The 12,635-nt window shown below is 41.2% G+C and overlaps 1 protein-coding gene across 2 annotated transcripts in view; it reads left to right on the plus strand.

Annotated features, from left to right (window-relative positions):
* The window catches only part of RAD51 (RAD51 recombinase), a 44,938-nt gene extending 32,634 nt beyond the window's left edge, over positions 1 to 12,304 (plus strand). For both annotated transcript variants that reach the window (XM_043980394.1, XM_043980395.1), the window contains exons 7-10: positions 7,499 to 7,612; positions 8,208 to 8,337; positions 8,725 to 8,846; positions 9,958 to 12,304. In XM_043980394.1, coding sequence (XP_043836329.1) covers positions 7,499 to 7,612; positions 8,208 to 8,337; positions 8,725 to 8,846; positions 9,958 to 10,081 — 490 coding nt within the window. In that variant the 3' untranslated portion in view covers positions 10,082 to 12,304. The remainder of the gene's footprint in view (positions 1 to 7,498; positions 7,613 to 8,207; positions 8,338 to 8,724; positions 8,847 to 9,957) is intronic.
* The last annotated feature ends 331 nt before the right edge of the window (positions 12,305 to 12,635 follow it).

The raw sequence follows: 12,635 nt of genomic DNA on the forward strand, positions 1-12,635 counted from the left end.
TTGTGGTGGCAGAAGGTGCTCGTTTCCAGGAATTCACTCCCAGTTAAGGGATTTAAAAATCATAGATGCATGCAGCCTGAGATCCTGTGAGGGGGATGAGGGGGTGAGAGGTGGGAGGTGAACAAGAAGCATGCTCTCTATTCCCAGTCAGCCTGCTGTGCCCCCCCCCCAAAAGGTGAGAACATTTTCCCTATATTGATAGCAAAGCATCTTGAGTATTTTCTGAGCAACAAAGATCACTCACTATTTTATAGTGAACACGAAGAAAAAGTAGAACCCTCCTAGTTCATTTTTAGCCACCTTATCTATAGCTTAAATATGGTCTATTTTTGTCTCTTTGAAGTGAGGCTTTTACCTTATTAGAACATATCAAGGTATTGAAGCAGGTTGGTATGGCTTGGCCAAAACCCCAAAGTGAGTCCCTAGTTCCTCACACCAAGCCATACCTAACAGCCCACCCTTACGTCATGTGTTCAATGCTTAACATGGAGTACCCACAGGAGGAGTTTAGCTCTCAGGTAGGTTTTGGATTAATGACAGCTGGTCATATTAGGGCATTGCTCCATTGATATTCCAGCTACCTCATAAGGGACCAGAATTTTCCTGTTCTATTAAACAAGTACTGTGCTATTTGGTAAGAGAAAATAAGGACTTTGGGAGGCCGTGCTCAAAGACAAACTGTGACAGGGTATGCCTCAGTCTCTAGCAGGGTGCCCTCCTACAGTGCACATTAACTGCTATCACAGACACTGGCAGAACTAGGAACACAGGAACCCTTCCCCAGTTCAGCCTTTTGTGGAGAGACTCCAGTGGATCTGTAGTCTGGGAGAGGGAGTGGAAACACTGCTGGATTTGGAAACAGGAGAGACAGAGACAGACTGGTTCAAATTCTGCCTCAGGATCAGGAAGTTACTAAGTGGGTGACATTGGACAAATCATTTAACTCCTTTGAGTTCCTTTGAGATTCAATTTCTTTATTTTAAAATGGGCCTAATAGTATCCTAGTGTCTAGCTCACAAGATATTTGTAAAGATCAAATGAGATAATGTATGAAAAGCACTTTGCAAACCTTAAAGCACTATGTAGATGAACGAAAAGGAATTTAATACCCACTATATGCCAGGTACTTTGCTAGACCCTGGGAATGCAAATATAAAATGACAGTTCTTGCCGCTTAAGGAGATTACATTCTCTAAAAAAAAAAAAAATTTTTCATCCTGAATTTAATGAACACCAAGAGAGAACATTTTCATATACAAAATCAAACATTAAAAAAGAAGATTCTAGGTTTAAAATGTGAATGTATTACATATAGCTTGCCTTTTAAAAGAGTATTTAATAAACCCAACATCTTAAACACAATCCTTAAAACAAATATACTTTGTTGAGCAAAGCAAATCCCCTTATTTGCCATGTGTGGCATTTGCCCAAAATGTATGTCAAATTCTGCCCCTGGGGTCCAGTGCTCCTCTGTCAGGAGGTGGTAGCATGCCTCCTCATTGATTCTCTGGAGTTGCTATTAGCCATTGCATTGAATAGAGTTCTTAAGTCTTTCAAAATTGTTTTTCTTCCGTGTTGACACTGTATAAAACATTCTCCTTGCTCTGTTCGCTTCACTCTGAATTAGTTCAGTTACTCCCAGATTTCTTTAAAACCATCCCTTTTGGTACAATAAAATTCCATCACATTCATACACCATAATTTAATCAGCCATACCCTAATCAATAGACATCCCATTTATCTCCAGTCATTTACTTTTTTTTTTTTAAAGTGAGGCAATTGGGGTTAAGTGACTTGCCCAGGGTCACATAGCTAGTAAGTGTTAAGTGTCTGAGGCTGGATTTGAACTCAGGTACTCCTGACTCCAGGGCCGGTGCTCTATCCACTGCGCCACCTAGCTGCCCCTCCAGTCATTTACTTTAAGAGAAAGAGCTGCTATACATATTTTTATACATATATGTATCCTTTTTCTATTTGATCTCTTTGGAGGTATAAGCCTAGTAGTGGTGTCACTAGGGTAAAGGGTATGCACACCTTCGTCACTCTTCAGAGGAAATTACATTGTGATGGATGGAATAAGACATGCAGGGAAGGGAGTTTTGATTTGGAGAGTCACAGGAATGATAAATAGAGCCGAAGGGCAGGTGATTGTTATGTCCTTTGCTAGTAATGGACTTGGTTTGCTTTGGTTTTGCGGGGCGATGAGGGTTAAGTGACTTGCCCAGGGTCATACAGCTAGTAAGTGTCAAGTGTCTGAGGCCAGATTTGAACTCAGGTCCTCCTGAATCCAGGGGTGGTGCTCTATCCACTGCACCACCTAGCTGCCCCCATTAGTATGGACTTGTTTACTTGGCACAGCACAAGAGGTGGAAAGCTGGAGGCAGGTACATGCCTGGTGTCTGGGGTAGAGGACTGTGAGGGTTGAGGCTGCCTAGATAGATTGGTCTGGGTCAGCGTGCGCTCAACAATCAAGACCCTTATTACCTTATAAATGTAGGTTCTCCAGTGGTATGAATGGCAACCCATCCATGTGTGATTCTTGTCCAGGGCCTTCCATAGAAGAGCTTTCTCTTGAGTAAGAGACCTTTCTCTGATTCTTTTCCTATTTCATGGATATCAGTGCAGTGCTTAGGTTGACCATTTGTTACCAGTTACTCTCACTACATGACCAAAGGAGGTGGTCATCTCCTTTTCATAAATGCCTTTGAAATTTTTATACTGCTTTCAAACAAATCCTAATTGGTAACCACCCATGTATATCATCTGTCCACTGCCCTTTGAGTCATCTGCTAGCTTGACTCCTCCGGACTGTTTGTTGTTCTGTGATTGGCAGCAATATAGCTTAAACAGAATATTGCTGTAAAAAAGACATGCTTTGAAGCATCAGGGAGCAGTGTGTGAACCTTGTAAGGCAGGCACAGATTCCCAGATGTTATCTAACCCACTCTCTGTCCCTTACTCAATCTGAACCTAGCTTTTTTATCTAGCCATAATTCCTGTCCAAGAGCTAAATGGTAATGCACTAACTCAATTGGTTTTCTCTCCAATTGCACATGTCATAATCAAGGCGATATAAATCTTCATCTGCTTGTTAACCATAGTTAAATATGCTTATCCAGAGGACCTCATCATCAGTAAGAAATACAAACATTTGGGGTTTTCCTATCATATCCCTTACTCAGTATTGATAATCAGAGGATCATTAAAAACAAGGATGTTTATGTGGTATTATCCATCGTTGTTTTCAGTTTCATTCATTTTTGTTTACTTTGGGGAGTATGTTTTTAAAATTTTCATTATTGTGAACTTAACAAATATCAACGAGCATGTTTCCTTACACTAAGGGAAAATAAAAAGGCTTATAGGCCACTTTGAATCTGTAATGTACATCTGCATGTTACATTCATTTATCAGTGTCACTCACTTCCCTTCCCCCAGGAAAAGCTCTCCCTTAACAAATAAGTATAGTCAAACAAAACAAATGTATACATTTGACTGTCCGTTTGAAGATAGGCATCTTATTCTGTCCCTTTAGTCTATCATCCCTCTGCCAAGAGGTGGGAAGCATACTTCTTCAGTCGGTCTTCTGGAGTCGTGCTTGGTCATTGTGTAAATGATTCCTCTGGTTCTGCTCATTTCCATTGGTGGGATCTTGTGATCACCCTACTTCTGTTATCAGTTGTATGGCAGACTTTGGCTTGCTAAAAGCACTGCCTCAGAAAACCAGCCGGTTCTCTTCTCTCATTTTTCATCAAGGACACTGCCAATGTATGTATGGGCTATTCTTATAAAAATTTCTTAGAGATTATCCAGAGAGACTATAGGGTTACTGTTATAATCAGTCAATCAACAGGCGTTTATTAAGTAACTACTATGTGTCAGCATCTGCAATCAAGCTGCTTCTTGGATGGTTCTGTATTGTTTTGCTAACTGATGATTTTAATTGGTCTTAAGGTAAGGTACTACTTTGGTGAAAAAGCTCTTAAAGCAGAATGATTCGCAAGGAAATGATTCCTATTGAGGAGATGAATTTAAATGAATAACTATTTCTATATCAGAAGAGAGTTTATTAGTTGCAGCTTCTACAGCATATTTTTTACTGCCCAAAGTGGAAATGGTTATGGTAAAACTGAATATGATTTTTTTTTTTTGGTGGGGCAATGAGGGTTAAGTGACTTGCCCAGGGTCACAGAGCTGATAAGTGTCAAGTGTCTGAGGCCAGATTTGAACTCAGGTCCTCCTGAATCCAGAGCCAGTGCTTTATCTACTGCGCTACCTAGCTGCCCCCTAAATATAATTTTTAAACAAAGAAAACGTCTCATTTTCTTTTATATTTCAAAGGATGCAAAGGTATACTTCATGGTGATAACCATTATTGAGCCCCAGACATATACTTAAGTGTCAGACTCCTAAGTGTGGTAGAAGTCAGACTCAAAAGTTGCACAATCTCAAGTGTCATTTGTGCTTCTGAAATGAAAAGTCGATCCGTTTGGGGCGGCTAGGTGGCACAGTGGATAAAGCACCAGCCCTGGATTCAGGAGGACCTGAGTTCAAAAAGTCAGTCCGTTCCCTCTAGTCACTATCACCCACATTTCTGATGATAGCTGCATATCCTTCCAGCCACTGATAGTTTTCGTTTCTATCATACTTGGACTGTTCCTCTTTCCTTTGGTCTGAGAACACTCTAGTCTGAATTCTGAGAGGGCCCTTGGCTGCCATTGCATTTGAGTGACTGCTTGGTGGAGCCTAAGGTGTAGAGTGGCATCTCTGGATTCCCTCCTGGAGTGGTGGTTTAGGGATTTAGTCATGAATTTCAAAATTGCTTCTATTTCCATCTGTTGGAGGGGATTGGAATTTCCTGGCCTGAATCTCAAGCAAAACACAGCAGTACTTCTTGGCAGATCTGCCTAGTTTTGAAAGTATGCCTTTGGGTGTAATTAGTCTAGGAAAAAAACTTCCCTCTGACCAGACAGAGGATGTAGCCTTTCAGACCAGCTGTAGTCAAAGAATCCTGGGCTTCTTGAGAGCTCCAACAGCCCTTGGATGTATAGCATTTATGAGGCACAGCCCCTCCATCCAGAGCCCCAGACAGAGATCATAAGCATTATTTCCATTTGTCAGTAACTTGCTCAAGATAACAAGGCTGGTGAGTCACTGAACCAAGACCAGCATTCAGGTCTTCTGGCCCCCGACCCAGGGCACTTTCTATACACAGAAAAAGTGGGGTCAAAAGCCCAAGGACCGAATTGTCCTTTTTAAATGAGCTTTTGTAAATCATTTTGCCCTGAGAGGTAGTAGCCAGGTGAAAACTCCTTGTCCCAAAAGAAGGGAAAAGGAAGGAAAACGCAAATTCTTTTGGTTGCTCAAGGCTAGTTTTCTGAACCATCACCATCAGCAGTTTCTACTTCTCTTATTCCATTTTGATCATCTTCATGAACTTCTGAAAATTGGAGATTTTTCCAGGTTGTAACCTCTGCTAGATCAATTTCTTTTCTCATGCTGTAGGAAGGAAGCAAGGGATAATAAAGATTGCATTATGCAGAATGTCTTGACACAATGTTACAGGTCCCAGGCTATATTCTTACATTCTTAGTTCAGATGGGGGGGGGTCATTCTGTAACATTTGAAAGGAGTTATTTCACAGCATCCTGTGTTTATTATTTATTTTATAATCAAGTCAAATGATGTCAAAGTGCCACCCACACTTAAACTACAGGCAGCAGCATGGGGTCATGGAAAGACCACAGGATCATATAAGATATCTGATTAGATGATCTCTAAAGACCCTGAGGGTGCTGGACCGAAAATAAGATTGAGCAAGCATTTGATCGATGCTGTCTTCTACCCAGCACTAAAACTCCTAGTTATTACAGAAACTGGTGCTGCAGAATTTCTGACTTATGACCAAAATCCTCTTGGTTCCTATTCACTAGATTTTCTTTTTTTTTTTTAGTTTTATTGGTGCCTTTTGTTTTTGCATCACATTAATTTCTGAATATGCCTCTCACCCAAAAAGCTTTCCCTTGTAACAAAGATTATATAAAAAGAAAGAGAACAGCAAGCCATCTGATACAGTTTATGTAGCCATTGCTCAGGCTGTGAGCACTCCCATCGTGGCCACAGAAAGTACCACTTCAATATTTTGGTATTTATGCAAACATTCTTTCTGGCATAAGGAGATCCACTGGATCCTGTGTAAAGATAGGCCAAGCACTTTATGCCTTTTGGGGTTTTTATGCCATAATACCTGCCTAACTCTCACCACCACATTCCCTTGTAATTAAGAAAAACAATGAAGCAAAACTTACTGACACAGTAACCATATCTGATGATATATGCAGCATTCTGCATCCTTAGTCCCCTACCTCTGTCCAGAAATGGGCAATGTGTTTCATCATCCTCCTGGTGGGACATTTACTTACAATTGTATATATGATCTGGTTCTGGTTCTGGTTCTGATATTAATTTCCATTTAATAAAAGCTTCCCATTTTTTCCCCAGAATCCCTCACATGTGTTGTTTCCTAGAGTACACTAAAATTCCATTCCATTCCATCCATTTGCCATGGTTTATTCAGCCATTTCCCAATCACTTAGGCACCTCTTTGTTTCCTGTTTTTTGCTATAAGTATCTGACCTGTCAATCAGCAAACATTTAATAGCACCTACTACATGCTCTCAAGGAGGTCGCAGTTAATGGAGGAGATAGCGTGCAAACAACTGTGTGCAAACAAGATACATTCAATATAAATTGGAAATAATCTTAGAGAATGCACTAAGATGAAGGACTGGAAAAAGCTTCTTGCAGAAGGTAGGCTTTTAGCTGAGAATTAAAAGCCAGGGAAAGCTTTTCTTTCTCGCTTTGTTTTTTTTTTAAACTTCCTTGGCTTATATACTTGGTAGAATTGCTGTGTTAAACAGTTTGAGGCAGCTAGGTGGTGCCATGAATAGCGAATCCACTGGAGTCAAGGGATCAAGGAGACCAGAGTTCAAATTCGGCTCAGACACTGATCCTGGGCAAGTCATTAATCACTATCTGCCTCAGTTTCCTCAACTATGAAATGAGTATAATAACATCTACTTCATGAGGTTGTTAGAATCAAATAAGATCATTGTAAAGTGCTTAGCACAGTGACTATGTAAATGCTAGTTGTTGATATTATTACTATTTCAGGATTCTGAATTCTTTTCCAGAATGGTTGTACCAGTTTAGTCTGCCAGTGATTTATTAGTGTGCCTGTCTTTCTATAACCTCTCCATCATCAACTTGCAATCTTTTATTATCTTTGCCAACTTGATGAGTTGAGGTAAAAGTCATTTTTAAAAATCTTAATATTAGAGATTGGAGCATTTTCTGTGGCTAATAGTTTGCATTTCTTCTTTTGGAAATGTTGCTTCTTATCACTAGGTTTAATTTGACACCAGTCACATGGTCCCACAGACAGAACTTCGAGAATCATCTCTAGCATTTTTTAATCCTATTCAAATGTTCTCACTAGGTATGGCCTGTCTGGCAGTGACGTCTTGGATAATGTGGCATACGCTCGAGGCTTCAACACTGACCACCAAACTCAGCTCCTCTATCAGGCCTCGGCGATGATGGTCGAGTCCAGGTACATTCAGAAGCTCTAACCTGAGGAAAGACAATACCACCGCACTACAGGCTGGTCAGAGGCTGGGCCTGGGGGGCAGGGAGGATTTACTGTGGGACCCAGGACATATTGCTGTCTTTTAAAAGGAGACTAAGACAGATGAATTTATGCAGAGGGAATAAGGAATTTAAGCAGCTTGGTGGTTCAGTGGGTAGAGTGCCAGGCCTGGAATCAGGAGGCCTTCTCTTCCTTAGTTCAAATGCGGCCTCAGACACTTACTAGCTGTGTGACTCTGGGCAAGTCACTTTAGCCTGTTTGCCTCTGTTCCCTCATCTGTAAAATGAGCTGGAAAAAGAAGTAGGTCCCAGAGTCAGAGGCGACTGAAATCACTGAACTGAATGCAATATATTTACACTAGTGAGTATCAGATGTTTGTTCACTGGAGGAATCCTGCACCACCACAACAAAGGCTATTTTTCTGAAGCACATTTTTCCTTTCAATTGAATATATTTATGCAAATGACTATGTATTTGAGTTTTAGGTAATGAGGAAGAAGACTGGACTAGACTTAAGCAAAAAGTGTGCTCCAGTGTATCTCTGTTCCTTGCCCCTTAGGTACGCGTTGTTAATCGTGGATAGTGCTACAGCCCTCTATCGGACGGATTACTCTGGCCGAGGGGAGCTCTCAGCCAGACAGATGCACTTAGCCAGGTTCCTTCGGATGCTCCTGCGACTTGCTGATGAGGTAGAGCTGCTGGCCCACTAATGAGAGAGTGCCTCATTTCATTTTTAGTCTATACTGTGAGTCTTGCCAAGAGGAATGAGAGCAGCTCCCACCATTGATGCAAAATTCTGTCCTACTCAGTGCGAGGCCCCTCTGCAAGATCCTCAAGAGAGTCATGGCACAAGCCCTGCTCCCAGGAAGCTTAGGAGCGAATAGAGCTGAAAGATCTCACCTGTCACATGGGGAGAGCAGTTCCTTTTGGGTGCAAGGAGGACCAGGGAATATTAGTCATCTATTTTTTTCCATACAAGAGGGTTAAAGGCAGTAGAACTTTATGAAAGAGAGGTCAAGGTCCCTACTGATGTTTGTGGTAATAAGAGACTTTGTGTTTGTCTTTCCCCCCATCAGTTTGGTGTGGCAGTGGTCATCACTAACCAGGTGGTAGCCCAAGTAGACGGGGCAGCCATGTTTGCTGCAGATCCCAAAAAGCCCATTGGAGGGAACATCATTGCACATGCCTCAACAACCAGGTACAGTAATGACTTAGATGCATTCATTCTTTTTTTTTTTTAATTTTGAGTTCTGAAGGATGCTTTCTTTAAAAATTATAAACTTAGCAGACATCAACAAATATGAAAATGTCATTATTATAAAAGGGAATTGTATGTGAAGCTGTGAATCTGTTAAAGTTTAACATCATAGTACCAAAGCTGCCCTACTTGTTTGCATCTCCCTTAGCACTCTCCTCTTGGCATTTTAAAAAATACTCCATGGATGCGCTTTTATTTTTACATCACTCTCACTACCTGTCTACTCCCTTGCCTTTCCCACAACTCTCTCCTGCCCATAGCCCTTCTAATAATTGCTCATTTTCCCTTTTTGTCATCTCTTCCAGTCTGATGGGTATAACATGGAACCAGAGTTCAGACAAATTGCATTTCTCTTATTGGCTACTTGGAATATTTTCTCATATGGTTGTCAATAGCTTGCATTTCTTTTGAAAACTAGCTGTTTGTATGAAAAAAATGTAATTTGAAAAAACTACTTGGGAGAATTGCAGAAATTTGAAAGCTTATCAAAGTCTTTCACTTTTTGGGGGCAGCTACATGACACAGTGGATAAAGCACTAGCCCTAGATTCAGGAGGACCTGAGTTCAAATATGCCCTCAAACACTTGACACTTATTAGCTGTGTGACCCTGGGCAAGTCACTTAACCCTCATTGCCCCACCAAAAAAAAAAGTCTTTCACTTTTTTTTTTTTGTCTCTTGTTTAGGAGTATCTTGAGTCAACTATTACTGCTCCCAACCCAGCAGTCAATTAATGGGCTTTAGTTGATAGGTAAATACTTTTAAAGGAAGAAAAGCCCAAGTACATATAGGTAGGGCTCTCTGGTCAGAAGCTATTTTGCTAACTTCAGCAGTATGTCACCATCTTGGTAGCCTACTAAGGAGTGACCAGAAATAGTTTCTCCCATATGAGAAATGCCTCTGTTGCTGAGGACCACAGAACAGTTCTCATTTTCTCCCCCAAAAAGTATGCAAACCTAGAACAACTTGGACTCATTTAGAACTCCAAGATGGTCTTTGAAATTTGAAATGCAAATAACATAAGTGATTTGTTGTTTGGTTTTTTTGATCAGGCTGTACCTGAGGAAAGGACGGGGAGAAACCAGAATTTGCAAGATCTATGACTCTCCCTGCCTTCCTGAGGCTGAAGCCATGTTTGCCATTAACGCCGATGGAGTGGGAGATGCCAAAGACTGAGGCACTACTTTTATTTCACTTATAAAACTTGAGTGTTTCCTTTTGAAGAGGACTGTTCCCTGGGGTCCTTCCCAGGCCTTTTCCTGTTGTGACAGCCCCAGAAGAGACTTCCGTGAAAACAACCATTGTATTTGCCCATCTCAAGGTGTAAACAGGAGACAGGTCAGCAGGCAAGAACCCTGATCTGAAATGTTGATTCCTTCTGAGTTTACTGATCTCTACATGATTTCTCTGGTCCTTGAGGGAGGGAGGTGAAGAGCAGTTCTTCCTCTGATGAAATGTCTTCAGATGGGCATAAGATTTCCATTTGTCTAGAGTATCTTTTTTTACATGTGGTCACAACTGGACTATGAAGTTGAAAAAATTGGGCTCTTCACACCCCTCCTCCCCCACCCCATTTCCACTATCTTTAATGATGGAAATAAAATGGCCCAGGGCTATAATACAAGAGTGTCAAATAATCCCCTACTCATCCCAAACTTCTCACTGGGTCTTATTTCTCTGATAGTAAAATTTGCCTCGAAGTTGTTAGGCATCTGTGTTAGTGTTAGGATTTTATATATAAGTATTTGTACCCATTGAGGAGAGTCTTTTTCTTTTAAAGTAAAGGAGTCAGGGGCGGCTAGGTGGCGCAGTGTATAAAGCACCGGCCCTGGATTCAGGAATTCCTGAGTTCAAATCTAGCCTCAGACACTTAACATTTACTAGCTGTGTGGCCCTGGGCAAGTCACTTAACCCCATTGCCCTGTAAAAAAATAAATAAATAAAAAAATAAAGTAAAGGAGTCTTGAGGAAGAGGCCTGGATTTATAAGGCCCTTTGCTTGGTCCCAACTCAGCTCTTTCTATACTGCTTGCAGTAAAATTCTGGGGACTTGGGCATTTCAGGAGCCTTTGCAAAAGGATATGAGTCCAAAACGGAAATAAATGTTGGAGATCAGATTTTTGAGGCCATCTTATGTTAAACATCCTATGTTGAGGCCTTAGCTAAACATTGTAAGATAAGTTTTTTCTGCCACCTTGCTGTTGATGTTATTTACTGCTTTGTTAAGTTCAGTGGGATGGGCCATATATTTAGGGTCTTGCTGTAAAATATATAGATGATTGAATCCTCTCATTAGCAGCCATGAGGGGAATGGAAAAAGGGCAGAATCTCCACCTTTATTTAGTAAATTGCTAGGGGTGGGTGGGTTATGAGAAGAATGGAACATGATCACAGAACATAAGGCTTTTCACTGGGATGGTAAGGAAGGCTTCCCCTTCCCCAACCCACAAAGCTTGTTCGCTACAGGTTCCAATGCTATTTTGGAACCACTTTCCTTCCAGCCAAAACAGAGCCCCTGTTTTTTAACCTTGATTTTAAAAGACTTGCAATATGGGAGGGAAGGATATATTAAAAAATGAACGTGCCGTAAAAACAAAATGCATCAATAAAATAGCTCTGACAACTACTTGCCTGTAGTCCAGCCTGGACTTGTCAGGTGGAATTCTAGAAAGTAAGCTGCCCATTGTATAAATATACCACTAGGCCATCTCTTTACCTACAACAGGATTAGTCAATCACCTACATGGATCTTTTAGAATTCAACTAATACTCCTTGGTCATGTACCTGAAAGGACTATGGTCTATAGGAAAATGGTGCCATCTAAGTCCATTTCTCTCAGAATTCATAGGTACTTGATGACATCAGAATCAGAACTGTTCACAAAATTCCAGTCTTGGCTTTCCTTGGGCCAAGCCACTGGAGTAGGTTGGGTTGAGGGAAGCAGCTTGTCACCCTAGAGCTTTTTGTCTTTAACTCTTGCCCCAAAGCTTTTCCCAATGTTTTTGGAACATACCCACCCCCACCCCAATACAGCTTCAGAGACTGGCCTGCCCTAGGTGTGACACCGGCTCCCTAAGGAAGTAAGGAAGAGCATGGGTGGGTGGGGAGGTCATCTCTACTTGAGTATTTCTGTCCATAGTGATTTATGGTTTTTACCTGAGCCGGTCCTCTCAGATTCCATTTTCTTGCTGACTGCCTTTGTTAAATAGATGAAACTCTATCTTCCAATCCCTTAACTGAAGAGCTTGGTTAGATCTAGATCCTTCAGTATCCAGTGTCTGCCTTGCTGTTTTAAATTTGCTAGATGCTCACCTACATTATTTGTAAGAGGATGTCCTCTGTAACTTCAGGGCTAATGTCTTTACTGATAGAACTTTTCAAACAAAATATTAAAATATTATTGTGCCTGAAAACATTTGTGCCTTAAAATGCTTATAAACTGTGCAACCCAAGTAGATGAATCCAACCCAGGTTTAGCATCCAGTCATATGTATCCCCTCACTGAGTCATGGCCTACAGAAAGTCTAGGTAGTGAGAAATCTGCTCAGATCCACATGCTCCTCCACAGGAGTTCAATGACCTGCCCAGAGCAGGATCTGAATCTAATTTTTCCTAACAACACGACTAGATCATGCTGCTAGAGGAGGATCCCACAAAAGTGGTAAGGCAGATACTCTTATCCAAAAGATAAGGCAGGTGGCACAGTGGATAAAGCACCAGCCCGGGATTC

This window comes from Dromiciops gliroides, chromosome 2 (assembly GCF_019393635.1).
Source record: "Dromiciops gliroides isolate mDroGli1 chromosome 2, mDroGli1.pri, whole genome shotgun sequence".
Lineage (NCBI taxonomy): Eukaryota > Metazoa > Chordata > Mammalia > Microbiotheria > Microbiotheriidae > Dromiciops > Dromiciops gliroides.